Consider the following 18,138-nt stretch of genomic DNA (forward strand, 5'->3'; position numbering starts at 1 on the left):
TTGATGGAAAAGATGTAGCTTCCACGTAAAGTCAACCCTTGATTAATTATATATACCTTAAATAAGTAATTTTCTGAATCTTAAAAAGGATTTGTTTAGATATATAGGTTAAGCTTGACTTGATCAACAACAGAAACATCTGTCTCTGTAGATTCATATTATTTTTTCTTCTTCACTTGAGAACTCTCTTTGTCTGGCTTGCATGTCAAGTCGCACATTATTTTATACCAAGCCTTTCAACTTCCTTGGCCGGCCAAGAAGAAAAAGATCGGGAGAGCGTCATCCTTCATCAATCTTATGGTTTGAACTTTGAACGTGAAAAGGTCTCTTGGATATATATATATATACACGTACCTAGCTCTTTCTTGCAAGTTTGAAGCTCTTCAAGTTCATCAGAAAATGGCTCAGATGGTTGGTACAGATGAGATAGAGTCACTGAGGGTTGAGTTGGCGGAGATAGGAAGAAGCATTAGATCATCTTTTCAGCGTCAGACCTCAAGCTTCCGAAGCAGTTCGGGATTGAGTTCTACAAAGGGTGATGCTGACGCTGATCAGGATGTTTTACAGTGGGCTGCAATTGAGAGATTGCCTACATTTGAGCGGCTGAGATCATCCTTATTTGATAAGGATCATGACGATGCTGACGGTACTGATAACAAAGGAAAACAGGTGATTGATGTTTCCAAGCTTGGAGATGTAGAACGGCATGTGTTCATAGAGAAGCTCATCAAACACATTGGGCATGACAACCTTCTCTTGCTCCAAAAAATTAGAAACCGAATCGACAAGTAAGCCTTTGACTTTCATTAATGTTTGTATTGCACTTCTAGCTTTAATTATCCATGCATGTAACCTACGTACCAATGAATGGTTTATTTGGTTATTGAATTAACGTGAAATATATATTGTTTTTGAAGAGTTGGTGTAAAATTGCCCGCTGTGGAGGTGGGGAAATGCTAAAGAGGAGACTCTCATCCCCCCCTTGTCACCCCCTTTTCCTTAAAAAAATTGGTTTTTATTAAAAAGTTGTCTCTGATGTCACATCAGAGACAACTTTTTAATAAAAATCAATTTTTTTTATTATAAAAGGGTGATAAGGGGGGATGAGGGGAGGATGTGTAGAAGCTCTCGTGGAGGTGAGATACAAAAATCTGCGAGTGGAAGCAGAGTGTGAAGTAGTACACGGCAAGCCCCTTCCAACAATCTGGAATTCTCTTAAAAGCATTCTCTCTGTAAGTATGCCATTTTTGGAGCTTCGTCATTGTTACTTGTATTAGTGTTTATGAAATAAAGTGTTTTTGTTTATCTACTATATATTAAACTGTATTGCGTATAGTAGTTATTATTATAAGGTGTTTGTTTACAATTTGGACACTCAATATGATGTGTTACTCGTAATATCATAGGGCTGAGATTCCCTAAAATTGCTCATCCAATATTATATAAGTCCATTTTTTTTTTTTTCCTCCTGTAGGTTCAAAGTCACGTCAAGCCAACATAAGCATCATCAATGACGTTAGTGGTATCATCAAGCCCGGAAGGTAGCCTGCATAAAGCTTTTTCTAAGTCAACTGTGCTTAATTTATATCTGTAGTAATTGCCTTCTCTTGGTTAACTTTTAATTATTTTAGTTTTTCCCTTGCCCTTTTAGTGCCTTGAAGGCTAGGCTTCACCTTGGACCAAGTCAGTTCTTAGTAATATCTGGCCATTAATTTAATTCCTTTTTGTTTCCCATGAGCCACTTGTGTCTTTTGACCTTCTCATTTTGGATACCCCTAAAAATGTACTAACTGGAGAGGATCCAAATGCCTCATTTCGCTACTGAATAGCCATCTTCTATTGCATGCATGCAGTCATTTCAGTTCTATCCTTTCTTGTTCCTGTCATCCTTCTCATCTTGGCTGTTTGCTTTGATGAAATGATGTTAATTTCTTGATTGTCCAATAATTTGCATAATAAAGCGTAACCTTAATTTGTACAAGTTCAAAGAGATAAAACTACAATGAAACCAGATTGGTCTAGCTAGCATAGAAATCTTATTCTCCTTAATTAAGGAGATTCAAGTTACATTTTCCTTTGATATACTAAGGCACAAAAATCCCATTCTAGCTCTTTAGGGGATTCACGCTACCATATATCTGTTTTATGAGATATAATTGTCTGACTGATTGTGCACAAGTGGTTGAGTGAAAAGTTCCATCAGAAGAACATTTGTATTTGCCCAAAATCTGAAGTGCATGTATGTGATTGGGCTTGTGAGTTGGGAAACTATATTTATGAAAAACTTCACTTACTCCTTGAACTACCATTTCTTTTTCAATATCCTCTTTAAACATAAAAAACTTGCAATGTGGGGTTCTTATTTATCAGCCTCTTTCAATCATTTCCTACCGTTTGATTATTTCTTTAACTTAAATGGCTAGCATGTAACTTAAATGGCTAGCAGGGATAATACGGAGTGTTGGTAGTTTGTGAGGTTAAATGCAAAACGGGTAATAATTTGGGGGGCTAAAATGATATTTTTCCTACTTAACCCTTTTATCTAGCATTCTGATTATACATTTTGAGTTATTAATTTTTGGTTGGGAGTTACTTCAGTTTGTAGTTTGACTGAGCTTTTTATTATCTATCTGTTTTGTCTAATAGCTTACTGAAGAAATTTCCTATAATGGATACAAACTAAGAGAGTTTGTTCCACAAAAGACTTCAGCGTCTATTAGCCAAAATGACGTTCACATTCCTGACATGACTGTGAGGGAAATACTGGACTTTTCAGCTCGTTGTCAGGGTGTAGGAAGCTGGGCAGGTAAGTTTCCTTGGAGTTCACTTTAGAGATGGTTTAGTTATAGACACCCTACAAATGCACAACAGTGATGATAATAACATCACCGTTTATTTTTGGTCTAATTAAGAGGTTATGATGGAAATCGGTAAAAGGGAGAAGGAAGCTGGAATTGTTCCGGATCCAGATATCGACACTTACATGAAGGTACCGGTTTCATCTCGTCTTCGTTTCCTTCATGTTTGTGAAGTCATCCATACTGCAATAGGATGATTAAATTGTTTTTCACTATGTATGAAAATGAGTAGCCAACCAATTGGCTACATGAAATAAATTACAGTGGTTGACCTACTTCCCTTTGTTTTTAACAACAGACTTGGAAACAAGATCCCATCAACCTCATGAGGAACTTAGTTTCTAAAATGATGCAAAACTTGAGATAATTTGAAATATTATTGATGAAACCTTTGAAGCTGAATCCTCTTACACTGAGAAAGTCCTCTGTTGGACGTGGAAACATTCATAGCCACAGCAAAAGACTTAGCAATAGATTACATTGTGATCACACTATGGTTGTTCTTACCTAAGGAATGAAATAAAACAGACTCCATTGAGTTTTCTTTCAAATTTAGTGTTGAGTATATATGTGTAATTATAAAAAAGATTGAAGTCCCACATTGGATGGATGACACAAGTGTGAGTGGTTAATATAACATAATTGGGCCAATACCTATAATCTTAAGTTTTTAGGTTAAGTGGTATCCCAACATGCTATATTATGGTCCCACGAAAAGACTCCAAAGTATCTACCTCCCTAACATTTTGATTCTTTAGTTCATGATACTATGAGTATTAGCATCTCATATATCATGATTCCCATTTTGGATTATTATCATCTCTATGTTTTCCCAACGAATAGTAGTGCACTCGGTGCATTTGAATGTGTTCCCTGTTAAGAATGTGTTGCACCAGCAATTACAGTCCAGTCATGCAAGTCAATTGCAGCAATTTGCAGCAGTCATCATTGTATTATAGTCAGTGGAGTTAGTGATAGAAATCAGATGGTTATGGTTTTAAAACTCTCAAAGTTTGCAGAGTCAATATATAGCATTTTGCATGATATCATATTATGTTGTTCCTACTTCTCAATGGTATTCGGAAGGTTCTATGTTGTAATATTGATGTATTATTTGTTTGGCAGGCAATTTCTATTGAAGGACTAAAAAGAACACTTCAAACAGACTACATACTAAAGGTCATTCTCTTTTAACAGTGCTGAAAGCGAATTTGTACTCTGTAATTTGTATATGGACAAGTACCTCACCAGTTTTATGTCCATTGTTGACTTGGCTTCTCAGATCCTTGGACTTGATATCTGTGCTGACACTCTAGTTGGAGACGCATTGAGAAGAGGTATATCTGGTGGTCAGAAAAAGAGATTGACTACAGATAATTTGAATTGAAAGAGTAACAGTCACTGTTTCACTTTTTTTTCGGGTTAGGTGTGGTTCTCCTGTGTATACTTCCTGTGTACGTAAGGGCGCCTTATGCTTTCATTTCAATGAAATCTACTTGCTTATCAAAAAAAAAAAAAAATGAAATACCTAAATGCCAATGCCAGGTTAGATTTTGACTACTATGAGTTTGACTATTTTTTTTTTCAGGGGAGAGTATTGTAGGTCCTACAAAAGCTCTGTTTATGGATGAAATCACAAATGGCTTAGATAGTTCCACTGCATTTCAAGTTGTTACTTGTCTTCGCCAGCTGGTGCATATCACAGACGCTACTGTACTGGTTTCGCTTCTTCAGCCAGCACCAGAAACCTTTGATCTTTTTGATGACCTCATTTTAATTTCAGGAGGAAAGATTGTTTATCAAGGTCCACGTGATCATGTTCTGGAGTATTTTGAGGATTGTGGTTTTAGGTGTCCTGAGAGGAAAGGGGTTGCTGATTTTGTCCAAGAGGTAATTGCATAGCAGCTTACAAATGTTTTCTTTTAAACTTTCATTTGTTCAAAAGAACTACTTCATCCTCTGTTTATGCAGGTTATCTCTAGGAAAGATCAAGCAGCTTACAAATGTTTTCTTTTAAACTTTCATTTGTTCAAAAGAACTACTTCATCCTCTGTTTATGCAGGTTATCTCTAGGAAAGATCAAGCACAATACTGGCATCACACAGAAGTACCTTATAGTTATGTTTCAGTTGACATGTTCTCTAGGAAGTTCAAGGAGTCTTCTTATGGGAAGAAGCTAGATGAGGAGCTCTCCAAGCCATATGATAAATCCCAAAGCCATCAAATTGCTCTTTCCTTTAGTACATATTCTCTTTCTAAATGGGAACTTTTTAGAGCTTGTGCGTCAAGGGAACTTCTTCTCATGAAAAGGAATTCTTTTATCTATATATTCAAAATAACTCAGGTTAAGATGATTTGTACTTTTGTATTATTGTATATGTTCCTTGATCCTTTTTTTTTTTCTGGGTAAGGGCATTAAAACAAATGCTTATTCTTCCTATCACTATTCTTTATTTACTTTGTCAAAGGCCTAACAAAATCTAAACATGTTTTGCTATTTCGATCTGCAGCTTATTATTATTGCATGTATCACGATGACTGTATTTTTACGGACTCGCATGGATGTTGATATTACTCACGCAAATTACTATATGGGTGCCCTGTTTTATGCTCTTATCATCTTTGTTGTTGATGGGATCCCTGAGTTGTCCATGACTATTCAAAGGCTTGAAGTATTCTACAAACAGAAAGCAATGTGTTTCTACCCAGCTTGGGCTTATGCCATTCCAGCAAGTGTTCTAAAGATTCCTATTTCATTTGTGGAATCTCTAGTTTGGACATCTCTTATATATTATGTTATTGGCTATACTCCTGAGGCCCAAAGGTGAGTTTGACATGAAAATATGTATATATTTTTTTGTTCATTTCCGCCCAGTTTGGTCCATCAATTTGCAAATTAATGTCCAGAACTTTTCATAGACTAGAGCCTCCATATATCATCTTTTCCTCAAGCGGTCCTCCTTTTCCTTTATTTTATTTTATTTTTGTTTGAAAAACCTTTTATACAAGCCAAGATTTACTTTATCTATGTTATCTAACAAAGACAAATGAAAAATCATAAAAGAAAATATGCAGTTAAGAAAAGTTTTTGACGTATAGACATAGGCTATGGGCTGAATCACGTTAATTCTCTGTCTCTTTTTATTTTGCTCATCTAATTCCTATATTATGTGTTCTTACAGTAACTCTCCATTCGAACTGCCAATCTGCTGAGAAACATTATATAATGTTCATAGATTGGGACATACTGAAATTATATGCACAAAAAGTAATTCAGAGAACATGATGGATGATGACATATTTATTGATTAAAGGAAAAAGAAAATTGAAATAATGGATAAGAACATTACATAAAGTTTATGAATGGGGACTTAGTGACAATACATTCATAAAAAATAATGCAGAATGACATTATCAGTGATGACAGAAAGGTTGGAGGACCAATCTTGTGGTCTGAAATCCTTTTTGTTTTCTAAAATGGAAATTCTTTTAGTGCATGCTTGAAATTCTGAACAATGTTGCTAATGGGCTTTGTGATGGGCTTGTAATTGAGTTCCAGAAAGGGACAGGTAGATTGTGATCTTTTGTAATGAATTAACGTGTAAAGGATGAATTTGGTTTAAGAGAATGAAAATGAAAAGAAAGAATTAGAAGAGGCTAAATTCAAGGTTTAACTGGCCTCCTGAAATTGGAAAAAAAAAAAAAACTGAAATTCCTCCCTTATTTATTTTTAAATTGGATATTTATACAGTTTTGGACTAAAAAACTTGAATTCACCGTCTTTACTTCTTTATTAGCTTTGGCAGCAAAGAAAATTACTGCCCTATTTGTAATTAGAGTTTCTTATAATTACTTATAAAGTCTAATTTTATCTAGTAAAAAATTAATGTGGGACTTAGCAGTAGAAAATATTGGAGAGGCAAGTGTGCTGTCTGAGTTGTTTTTACTTTGTATGCTAACGAGGGGCTGATATGACAGCATGTTGTTGATGTGATGAGTGGAGCTGATATGGCAAGTATAATCTTATTATTTTGTATATGTGGCACAATTTTGTGAGTAGTGCAGTGATGTCACTATTTGTACATGTGACAAAATGGTTAGTATGGTTGATGGAACATAAACAAAGGTAGTAAATCAAAAAATATATAAAATTCAAAGAACATAATTGATACTTATGATAACTCAGCATCTATTATTTTGGCTCATTTAAGGCTCATAGTTAACTCGGTCAAAAAAATTTCAATGTCCAAATCCTAATCACAGTAATTGATGCCGATGTTCAAGTCCCAGTCATAGACCAATACCATAAATTAAGATAACTAAATCCCTTAATTTACTATAACTAAATAATCTTAACTCCTTAATTTAAAATAATCAAATAAGAAAAAAATTCTATCCTTATCAAATGCCAAGTATTTTTGTCGATTATCTCCTTTTTCTTGGGAGTAATAATTTAATATTACCTAAAAATACAATTTTTTACTATGTTGCTTATATGATAAAGTGGCCCTCATTTTAATTTATTTTTTAAAAAAAAAAAATTAAAAAATAATAAAAAACCATCTTATCGTATAGTCAAAATGATAAAAAGTTATATATTTGAATTATGATCTATCACTACTCTTTTCGGAGGAGCCAAAATCCTATTGTATGACATAATCAGTGACGACTGACAAAATCTACTATGTGACTTCCAAAGGCACGAGCCCTATCAACAAAAAAAAAAATGCGTAATGACATAATCAATGATGAAAGAAAGTTTAGATTCGAGTGTCGTTCCACTATTTACGTTCTATATATATAATTATATATATATAGCGTGTGTGTGTGCAAAGCCAGGAAATCTTGAGAAGAGAAACTACACCTGAAAGATGGCAGAAGGCAACGAAGTCCAAATTCCAAGAGTGAAACTGGGCAATCAAGGCCTTGAGGTAAATCCCCGTTGTCATTACTTGAGTTCCACTTCAATTTTTTACAGGAAAATTCCACGTGTATCTGTTCAAGTCGCATTTCTTCGAAAACCCTTCTACATAATTTGATCTACTTTTGAGTTTTTATGGTATCAATTTATACTCTGATAACGGAATTGTGTTTCTTTCCTTGAGTTCTATGGAAGTTCATGTGTTGTCAAACTAATATTTGCTCTAGTTCCAACTGCAAAATAAATTGAAATTTCTAGGAAAGCTTGTGCATTTCAAGTAGATAGATATTATGTCAATTTTCCTTCCAATTCATTTTTTGTTAACTTTATGTTGTTCATTTCTTTGTAATTCTAAACCCTTCTTTTTCGTAGGTCTCAAAGTTGGGATTTGGATGTATGGGCCTGACAGGAGCCTACAATTCTCCTCTCTCTGAAGAGGATGGAATCTCAATAATAAAGCACGCTTTCAGTAAGGGAATCACTTTCTTTGATACATCTGATGTTTATGGACCCCATACTAATGAAATTCTGCTTGGAAAGGTACTCATCATCAATTTTTAGTTTTACTAGCTCGATCAAGAAGTTGGATTGTTTTGTCGATTGTCGCTAATGTAGAAATATCTTCTGGATAGTATTTTCTATTCGTTCTGTTGTTAATGAACTGATTAATAACTGATCACATTCACCATGCTAAGACTTTGTGATATTAACTGGAACAAGTTTATATCTTTCAGGCCTTGAAGCAATTGCCAAGAGAGAAAATTCAAGTAGCCACCAAATTTGGCATACAAATAGTGGGATTTCCTCAAATGACAGTGAACGGTAGCCCTGACTATGTTCGCTCATGCTGTGAGGCTAGCTTGAAGCGTCTTGATGTGGAATACATTGATCTGTATTATCAGCATAGGATTGACACGAATGTACCTATAGAAGAAACTGTAAGTGATTCTCTTTCTCTTTCAACTAGATGCTTGGAATTCTTTTCTGTTTGTAATTAAAATGATCAAATTATCTGCAAATAAGTTTTATCATTGTGGAGATAGTGGGATCTTAATGGAAAAACTGATTAAGTACATCTTATTGACATGTAGATAGGCGAACTTAAGAAACTGGTAGAAGAGGGAAAAGTCAGGTATATTGGTCTATCTGAAGCCAGCCCAGACACAATAAGGAGGGCACATGCTGTGCATCCCATCACAGCTGTACAAATGGAGTGGTCTCTCTGGACTCGTGATATCGAGGAAGAGATAATTCCACTTTGCAGGTTTGTTCAATTTACACTTTGCTTTTATGTCAATTTTGATTTTGTGTGGCTTTTTGACATCTCATCTGGAAGTATGAGAATGGTATCTTGATACCCTTGTGCATTCAGGGAACTTGGCATTGGAATAGTTCCATACAGTCCTCTTGGTCGTGGTTTTTTTGCCGGCAAAGGAATCGTGGAAAGCTTGGCTGCAAACAGTAGCTTGGTATATGTTTCACCAACATTTTTCCCATTCATTTGTTGACTTTCAATGAATAATGATTGCCTGTGTAATTCTTTAGGCAACTATATATTTTTCTTTCAGCAGTGCATTACTAATCAGGGTTAATTTGAATTGAAAATTCAAACAATTAAACATGTCCATGCAACTTCCTTTAAAATAAAAGTACATCCTCACATATGCTATTTAGTGTTTGTCTTAAGAGAATCTTCCCTCAAAATATTTTCATGTAAATGCATCAAGTTTTTTCTAATTTTTGAGTAATTGGAATTTTTCTTTTTATTGGAAAAGGTCTGTTCTTAATTTTAAGAACCATCTGATTGAGAACTAGAGGATTTCAAGATTCTTGCCTTTGCCCATAATGATATTAATAGTAACAACTTAACTAACAGATAGCTCTTTTATCTATAAGGCCATGCATCCTCGGTTCCAGGGAGACAATTTGGAGAAGAACAAGACCGTTTATACCCGAATAGAAAGCCTTGCTAGAAGGCACCAATGTACTCCTGCTCAGCTGGCACTAGCATGGGTACTTGAACAAGGGGATGATGTTGTACCTATACCTGGTAAGTGACTTTCACCTTTTTAGCCATGATTAATTTAAATAAATTAGTGAAATGTGCTAACATATAAGTTTTCGTCATAAGTCCTGAAGTTCTATTCAATGTTATTAAATACTATTTCTTCTCCAAGTGTCCAGTGCTTTTTCCTTTTTAGGCTGGAAAATGTAGGATAAGATTTTAGAGGACATAAAGTTGACATTAGAAGCCAAGCAAAAATATCAGAATTATCCCAATCCATGTGCCAAAAGAATTTCCTGCCTGAAGACTCCAAGTTCAGTATATATTACATGAAACTCAAAAGAACTCAAGAAATTTTAGTTTATGGTGTTAGGTTGCAGTCATATCTAAGATTTGATTATGGATTGGAATTTGTGATCAGTGTCGTAAAAGCATCATTGGCCACGAGCTTGTGGATAAATTTGTAAATGAGTGGGAGGTTGGTTTTCAGAAATAGTAAATAATGAGTTAACCACATGCATCTTATTTTGAAGAGTGACAATAGCACTTGTTCTCTAGTTTAAAGAGATCACATTAGCGAATCTGCTGAAGCTCATTAGCAATTCTGCTAAATATATGAAGATCTGTGTTCAGGAAAACGTAATGGAATTGATCAAGGCTTAGTTGAATTGAAATGAGCTGAGTTGAGTTGTTCTAGAAATCGTAACGGCATTTGATTTCATTTTCATTGGGAGGTCTAACTGCTGTTATGAGTACATAGAAATAGTAAATAATGAGTTAACCACATGCATCTTATTTTGAAGAGTGACAATAGCACTTGTTCTCTAGTTTAAAGAGATCACATTAGCGAATCTGCTGAAGCTCATTAGCAATTCTGCTAAATATATGAAGATCTGTGTTCAGGAAAACGTAATGGAATTGATCAAGGCTTAGTTGAATTGAAATGAGCTGAGTTGGGTTGTTCTAGAAATCGTAACGGCATTCGATTTCATTTTCATTGGGAGGTCTAACTGCTGTTATGAGTACATAGATGATGAAAGCAAAATCAAATTTTCAGTCCAGCAATCATATTCATAAATTTATTCAGTGAACTAGTTTGCACATTTTCAATCATATTCATTCAGTACACACAGTTGCTTTAGATTTCAGTTCCCTTTGGAACTATTTTGTAAGATTGTTTTATCCAATGTGCCAAATCTTTTCATGGTGATGCAATTTCCCCAGGAATTCTAATGCTAATGCTTACTTTACTTACATCACCTTCAAAAAACTCAAACCAAGTTGAGACTTTGACCTGCGATTTCTCACTGTTCATTTTCCTTGAACTTTTAAAGGGACAACCAAGATCAAAAACCTGGATGACAATATTGGCTCTTTGAAGATGAAACTTACAGAGGCAAACCTGAAAGAGATATCTGATGCTGTACCCATCGAAGAGGTAGCTGGTAGTAGAAGCTATCAAAACATGGATCATTTCCAATGGAAGTTTGCGAACACTCCACCAAAGAATTGATTGTCTCTGCTTATACTGTCATGGGTGTTGTCCACTTCACTTGGATAAGGCGATGCTTTTGTGAATCGAATGGCTGGATTTATGTTAATAAACCATCTGTATCATTCAGACTGCTAAGTTAGCGACATGATTATATGAACTTTTTGGGAATGTAACAATAGTGTTGCTTTATATCACGTATTATGGTAAACGTTTCAAAACAATTTTTGGTATTTTTGTTAATGAGTTGTGAGGGTGAAATTTGCCCCATGACCCCAAACAACACCTAAAGGGGGTGAATAGAAGTTTGTTCAAAAATTACAATTAACAACATTTCCACAACCACACATAATATCACCAAAATTAAATAAAGTAGTAAAGATATCAAACACGACAATTTTAATGACGAGGTGGAAATCATTGTAAGATTGTTTCACACTTACAAAGCCATTACAATAAATCTTGAATTGCCCCAATAAACAACCCTTTTTTTTCTTTTTTCTACCGCAATAGTTCCAGTCTTCGAGAATTTTGGCTAATCTTCTATCATGCTTCTTCTACAACCTAAAAATTTGGTGGCTCAAGGTTTTTTTCTTTTTTCTTTTTTTTTTTTTTTCTTTTTTGTGGTTTAACAAAGTCTACAAGAGGTTTAAAAATGAAGGCATAAAGATACTAATACCATTAGGTTTTGAAAAACCCAAAATAAATCCAAAAATGTTGGTATCCAAACATGGGCGCAATTTACACAACCCTTATCATTTTCAATTAACAAAATTCAAGAGTTATATATTATGTCAATTGTCACTCATTGAATAAATAAACTCCGTGATAATTTATTAAGTCGTGGACTTACGCAGTTATTTTTATACTTGTGAAACACCTCAATATTTTGCAAATTAGTAGGTTTGTTGGATTATTGAGTGAAGTATTTCGCTGGGATGAAGATACCGAGCAAATTGCTCGTATCGTCAGGTTTGCATAGATTAGATAGAAGTTGTTTAATATTGTAGTATGTATCTTTGAAAGCTCTGAGTTTATATCGATGATACTAAATGATAGTATGGACAATATTTTAGATTGTCGCAATCCATTCTTTTCCACTTTCCACTATAGTTTACTCTTATTAGTTAGAATTTGAGGTAGTAGATCCAGTTAATTAATGTGAAGATACTACAAGTAACATTCTAAATTAATTAAATTTTGGGGGATTACATATAAGGACAAGGTCATCTAGCTCCATCAAGTGCTTATCTAGAATCGCCAAATCGAGGTACAACAGCTCCATGAGATCCCTAAGGGTCAACATCGAGTTGGGGTCGATCTGAACCATCCTCAAGGTATGGGGCATCTGTAAAACATGGATGTTTTATAGGTAGAAACACACACAATGGTAAATCCACGACTTAGTGAGTAAACACAATTATATTGTGAACCCTCATTTAGTGCAAGTCATAAAAGTAAAACAACACATGCAGCAATTCGTAAATCATTATGATAAGGCAGGAAATCATGTTGATGCATCACACACACACACACACACACACACACACACACACACACATATATATGTCATAACTATTTTCGATATGACCTATTTTTGCCCTTAATCACTCACAATAGGGTTTTCGTGTCTTGTAGAACCTTTGGTATATTCCTCGTTCCTTGGAAAATGCACATAGCAAGCCATCCCCTAGTTGCCCAATTGGGTCCAACCCAAAGTGATCCACCCAACTAGTGATGTAAGCAAGGGTGACCCTACCCGTGCGTCATTTCACCGGCCACACTAGCCCTCGAATCCATGGTAGAAACTCACACACACATCCCTAGGCCATAAGGTTAATTATATACAACTAGTATGAACATGCCACATATTTCTTTCACAAAGTTTTACATTTTTCGACAATGGTGGCCATGTCATACAATTAGAGATTATTTTATTTCATGCATATAAGTCACGATGTAAGTATCACATAATTATCCATCATAAAATTCAGTCATCATGTTTAGAAAATTTGGTCTTATAAAATTGCATCATAAACATTTATGATATTATAAAAATGCACATTTTATATTAAGATAGTCATGCTTGAAAATCATAGTTTTATAGTCCACGTGAGAATTTACTCGCCTAGTCTATAGTAAGCCTCGATGCAATTGCCCTTGCACGGGTCAATTTCCTCATATGCAATGTATTCTATCATTAGTTAAACTTCTAGACTGAAAATCCTAACTTAATATCGAAAAACATTAACTTTTTGCATTCTACCTGAAAAATATTAGGACACTGCAAGTACCGCTACAACGGTTTCACCATAGGACAATTATCTGAATGGTATCGTCAGGACAATTCTCAAACCATTAGGACGGTTCTTGCATAGAAACTCCTAACTCTAAAAAATCCAACATTTTCACCATCTAAGACATTCTAAGACTTAGAAACGCTCCTCTTTTCCAACCTAGACAATGAGAAATGCCTAAAAAAGCCTAAAACACCAAAGTCTCAAACTTTAACTCAAAAATAACACATACCAAAAACTAAAACTTTCTCTATCAATACTTCAAAATTCACAAGAATTTACACAATAACACTTGTATGAGTTAGAGATATACTTTTTCACAAGTTTAAAACGTTCTAGGACACATCCAATCTAATTCCTACTTTTCTAACCCCTAAAGTCACAACCTTTCATAACAAAAACCTCAACTTTACCTTATATCTTCACACACACAAGCAAAAATAACACATCACAACACTAAATCAGATTATACTTACAAAACCTTTACAATAAAACCTAAAGGTACCCCCAACAAACAACCTGTTTGTTTTCTACTATAGTAGCTTAAGAACTCTGACCAATCTTTTATCAAGCTTCCTTTGCAATCCGAAAATCAATGATTGAAGGTTTGTTTTTGTTTGTGTGGTTTAACAAAATCTAGGAGTTTAAGAATTACGGAATAAGGATACTAAGGTTTTCTCCGAGAGTGCAAAATAATAAATAGCCCAAGGGTCTAATAAAAATAGTGCATAAGGATGCTTATATATGTAGTGCCCCAAATTATTTTTATCTTTATAGCTTTAATAATAAGCTTATTCCTCTCGTCGTTGTTTTGATCTTAATACTAGCTTGATAATAGGTTTAGTATCTTGATGGTTTAGACGTTGTGATTCGAGGATGATGTGTTATTATGGCTTATAACTGTGTTAGGAGTATTGTTAAGACCTTGGGATTTGCTTAGAATTAGTTCGTTTGAGTTTTGGTTCAAAATGAGTTTTTGCTAGAAAATCAAACGTTTGATTCCCTTGGTTGAACATTTAATATTTCATGCTTCGAACAATCGTTTTTTATAGTATGAATGTTCGCCAACGTATCACAAATGTTCGAATCTTGAGCACGAATGTTCTCGGAGTAGGCGGAATACCCGTTTTACACTTGTTATGGCTTATGCTTATCTTTTAACTTGGGATTAGGTCTAACAATTGGTTTTTCTCAGATTTCGAGGTTATGGAGCCTCAAGAGAACTTTTGGAATGAGTCTTGCGATACAAGTGAGTAAAAACTCACATGGATACTTATTATTTTTTCCGCATAGCATGATTATTTTGTTTACCAAATACGCATGTTTACAACTCACATGAAATATACTTTTTATTCATGTGAACTCCATTTTTTGTGAAAATGAGTATGACTAATAAGATAATGAAAATAACGAGTTTATAAAAGCATGCATATAAAAGATGGTGAATATTAAATTGCATCATATGACATTGTACACCGGTATGTGCAGGATAACGGCCATGAGCTTACTATATAAGCTAACCATATGGTCAATAGTTTATTTATTTTTATATTTGGCCTTAGATCCAATAGTTGTTTTGACTTGGGCACCATGCTTGAATGAGGGTCACGGTTACAGACGTAATTAGCAGCGTAGGCCACTCGATGTCAGACTCGATTGGGCTAACTCGATCGAGCTGTTAAGGATGGATAGTAGCGTACATATCCGAGGCACTGGTATTGTATTACATGTCCCTTGGTACAGTGCCAACCTTGTCGAGAAGGGGTTAATATCCTAGTTAAACCATATAGAGTTGAACTATGACATGATTCTCTTATTACCACGTATATTATATCGATATTGCATCCATGATAACATTGTCAAATGATGAACTGTAATCTTGCATTGTTGCATGTGCTTTATAAATAATTGAATTCACTACATGATAACCTAACACCATGAATATTATTACTCTCTAAGTTGTGGAATTTGGGATTTGGTATGGACCTCAAGGCTGATGAGGCAGATTGGCGTAGTGATATCAATCCGATTATGCTTAATGATTGATTGCAGAATTCTGAAAATCACTCATGGTAATTAGTACTTTTGGTTAATGTTGTAAGCTTGGCATTTGAGGCTTGATTGTGTATTAAGGTTTAATATTGATCTTTTTATATCGATGATATTTATAGTGTGATTTTCAGTTAATGTGATGACTCTTGGTAGATGATTCAGTTGTAATTAATGTTGTCTTTTATGTTTCTATTGTGTAGTATTCTCTTTTTAAGGAGTATAAGATTTATGAGTCTTATTCCTTGTGGAATGGGACTGGGAGACGAAACGTAAAATTAATTTCTCGAGGCATCACAATATAGGCCTTGGGAAAACTGAAGTTTAGACTAAAGTCAGTTTATGAAAACACAATAAAAGATAGAAGCATTCAAATGGGTTAGTGGAGCGTTTGAATGCGTGCTAAAATTTCATAGTTTTCTAGCTAGTAGCATTCGAACATAGTACGACTGGAGTTGCAACTGAGCGTCTCGGATCTACTTGACTAAACATCATGTTTAAACCTTCTTCGAAGGGACTTGCAATCAAGCTTCTTTGTGGCTCTTTGAAAAAATTGCGTTCGAACTCCCTTTGACCTCGGTTGCGATCAGATTTCATTGTTGCTCTTGTGAAATTTCTCCGTTCGATCATTCTGCAACCGCCATTGCGACTAAAGTTCTCAGGAAATTTGAATTTCAACAACATGAGTATCTCCATCCAAACTTCTAGCAATCAAAATTACAGCCAAAACTCTCAAGTCCTTATTTGAAGTACTTGAAGATCACGTTAGAACAGCTATCAATCGGCTTCCAAAAGACAAGTTTTATTCTTCAACTTTAAGCTTAGTTTTAAATCTTAAGACTAAACCAACTCAACTACTAGACTTAGACTTACAATCCACAAGGTTTTCACATAAAATTTGCCAATAACATGAAACCTAACAAATGGTGTTTTATGTTTTTTATTTGAAAAAATATTATGATGTGACATAAAGATAAAAATTATTTTTGTATTTTTATGAGTGTTTTGTGTTTTGAATTGGTCTCTTCACAATGTTGCCATTACTGACGGTGGAAATGTTTTTTGATTGAATGTTCATGGTTATCTGATTAATATTTATGAATGAGTTTGTGGAAATTGTAGTGCTTTTTAGGAGTTTCTAGTGAAAGATGCGGATATGTTTGTTAATATGTTTACTTATTCTGTCCAATCCCATCAAAGGATTCTTGGACAACATGTGGTGGTGGGGGATTTGATTGACCAAAGACATGGGGTTTGGAAGGGTGAACTCCTTCATGAAGTTTTGATGCTTGAAGAAGCTCAAGTCATCGAGAATATCCCTTTGAGCCCCTGCCTTCCACCAGACAGATTGTATGGAAGGAGACCCAAGATGGCAATTTTACCGTCCGGAGCGCATATCATTTGGAAAAAAAAAAATGCTCGAATTTTCTAGATGGCAGAGTTCTAATGAGGTCAAGGTTCAAGGGGTGTGGAAATTTCTATGGACGCTGCGGGTTCCTAATCAGGTTAAAATGTTTACCTAGCGTGCATGTCATGATATACTACCCACTAGAGCACACTTGCTTAAGAGGAAAGTGATCGAGAACAATTTATGTCCTTGTTGTAAGGGTGAGATCGAAACTGTAATTCATGCTATTTGATCGTGCTCAGCGGCTAGGGATGTCTGGGGGGGGGGGGGGGGAATAGGTCGTGTTTCCAGAAATGCAGGACTGACTATACATCCTTTGTGATGATGTTTGAGGATTTCATGCAATGTTTTTCAAAGGAAAACGTGGAGCTTATGGTCATCACAGCTCGGTGCATTTGGCTTAGAAGAAATTCCCTAATCTTTGAAAGGGAATTCCGACATCTTTATGATGTTTTTGATGGGGCAATAGCAGCATGGGAGGATTTCCAAAGGTGTAACAATCCAGATTTGTCTCAAATGGATAGGAATGATGGACTCTCTTTGGCTAGGCAACAAAGGTGGCAACCTCCTCCCAACGTTCTCATCAAAGTAACTTAGAACGCTGCCATAAATGGTAAGGAGTGCTGCATTGGCTTGGGGGCCGTAGCTAGGGATTGCATGGGTGAATTTTTGGAAGCTCGCTGTGTAATGCAACCTATAGTGGTCGATGCAAAGATAGCTAAAGCTATGGCAACACTTTGGGTGGTCTTGTTTTGCAAGAAGGAGGCTGGATTTTTTTGAGGTAGTCTTCACAGGGGATGTAACACAGGTGGTGGCTGAGATACTCTCATCTCCTCCATATTTATCGAAGAATTGTCGTATGATTGAAAGCATAGTACATGAATTCCATGGCTTCCGGTATGCAAAATTTGTTAATGTTCACAAATAATGTAACAATGTTGCACATGTTTTAGCAAAGGAGGCTGTGTATTGCAAAGTGGCAAAATGTTGGCTAGAGGAGGCTCCAAATCAGGGGTGGGCAGCGGTTCGGTAGGCGGTTAAGTCGGTTCGGTTAACCGACCGGGTCGGTTAAGTCGGTTAATTCACCGACATCTAACCGACTAAGAAT

The 18,138-nt window shown here is 35.3% G+C and overlaps 2 protein-coding genes across 2 annotated transcripts; both read left to right on the forward strand.

Annotated features, from left to right (window-relative positions):
* Nucleotides 1-219: 219 nt before the first annotated feature.
* LOC133852613 (pleiotropic drug resistance protein 3-like) lies at nucleotides 220-5,851 on the forward strand. Its single transcript, XM_062289383.1, has 12 exons — nucleotides 220-788; nucleotides 918-945; nucleotides 1,137-1,232; nucleotides 1,475-1,491; nucleotides 1,595-1,610; nucleotides 2,647-2,806; nucleotides 2,913-2,989; nucleotides 3,984-4,037; nucleotides 4,141-4,228; nucleotides 4,444-4,748; nucleotides 4,921-5,202; nucleotides 5,369-5,851. Exons 1-12 carry the CDS (start codon nucleotides 400-402, stop codon nucleotides 5,684-5,686), a joined length of 1,830 nt encoding a protein of 609 aa, XP_062145367.1. The 5' UTR covers nucleotides 220-399; the 3' UTR covers nucleotides 5,687-5,851.
* Nucleotides 5,852-7,646: 1,795 nt separating this feature from the next.
* LOC133851613 (probable aldo-keto reductase 1) lies at nucleotides 7,647-11,500 on the forward strand. Its single transcript, XM_062288105.1, has 7 exons — nucleotides 7,647-7,789; nucleotides 8,152-8,319; nucleotides 8,514-8,717; nucleotides 8,871-9,043; nucleotides 9,152-9,248; nucleotides 9,676-9,829; nucleotides 11,119-11,500. Exons 1-7 carry the CDS (start codon nucleotides 7,730-7,732, stop codon nucleotides 11,295-11,297), a joined length of 1,035 nt encoding a protein of 344 aa, XP_062144089.1. The 5' UTR covers nucleotides 7,647-7,729; the 3' UTR covers nucleotides 11,298-11,500.
* The last annotated feature ends 6,638 nt before the right edge of the window (nucleotides 11,501-18,138 follow it).

This window comes from Alnus glutinosa, chromosome 12 (genome assembly GCF_958979055.1).
Source record: "Alnus glutinosa chromosome 12, dhAlnGlut1.1, whole genome shotgun sequence".
In the NCBI taxonomy this organism is placed as follows: Eukaryota; Viridiplantae; Streptophyta; class Magnoliopsida; order Fagales; family Betulaceae; genus Alnus; species Alnus glutinosa.

What these genes read in the sequence shown, in the direction of transcription:
- LOC133851613 (XM_062288105.1), top strand. Translation starts at nt 7,730, where the DNA reads ATGGCAGAAGGCAACGAAGTCCAAATTCCAAGAGTGAAACTGGGCAAT. An exon ending in TGGCTGCAAACAGTAGCTTG is followed by an intron (nt 9,249 to 9,675) that starts GTATATGTTTCA and finishes TTTATCTATAAG; the next exon opens with GCCATGCATCCTCGGTTCCA. An exon ending in TGATGTTGTACCTATACCTG is followed by an intron (nt 9,830 to 11,118) that starts GTAAGTGACTTT and finishes GAACTTTTAAAG; the next exon opens with GGACAACCAAGATCAAAAAC.
- LOC133852613 (XM_062289383.1), top strand. Translation starts at nt 400, where the DNA reads ATGGCTCAGATGGTTGGTACAGATGAGATAGAGTCACTGAGGGTTGAG. An exon ending in TAAAATTGCCCGCTGTGGAG is followed by an intron (nt 946 to 1,136) that starts GTGGGGAAATGC and finishes GCTCTCGTGGAG; the next exon opens with GTGAGATACAAAAATCTGCG. An exon ending in TTGCTGATTTTGTCCAAGAG is followed by an intron (nt 4,749 to 4,920) that starts GTAATTGCATAG and finishes CTGTTTATGCAG; the next exon opens with GTTATCTCTAGGAAAGATCA.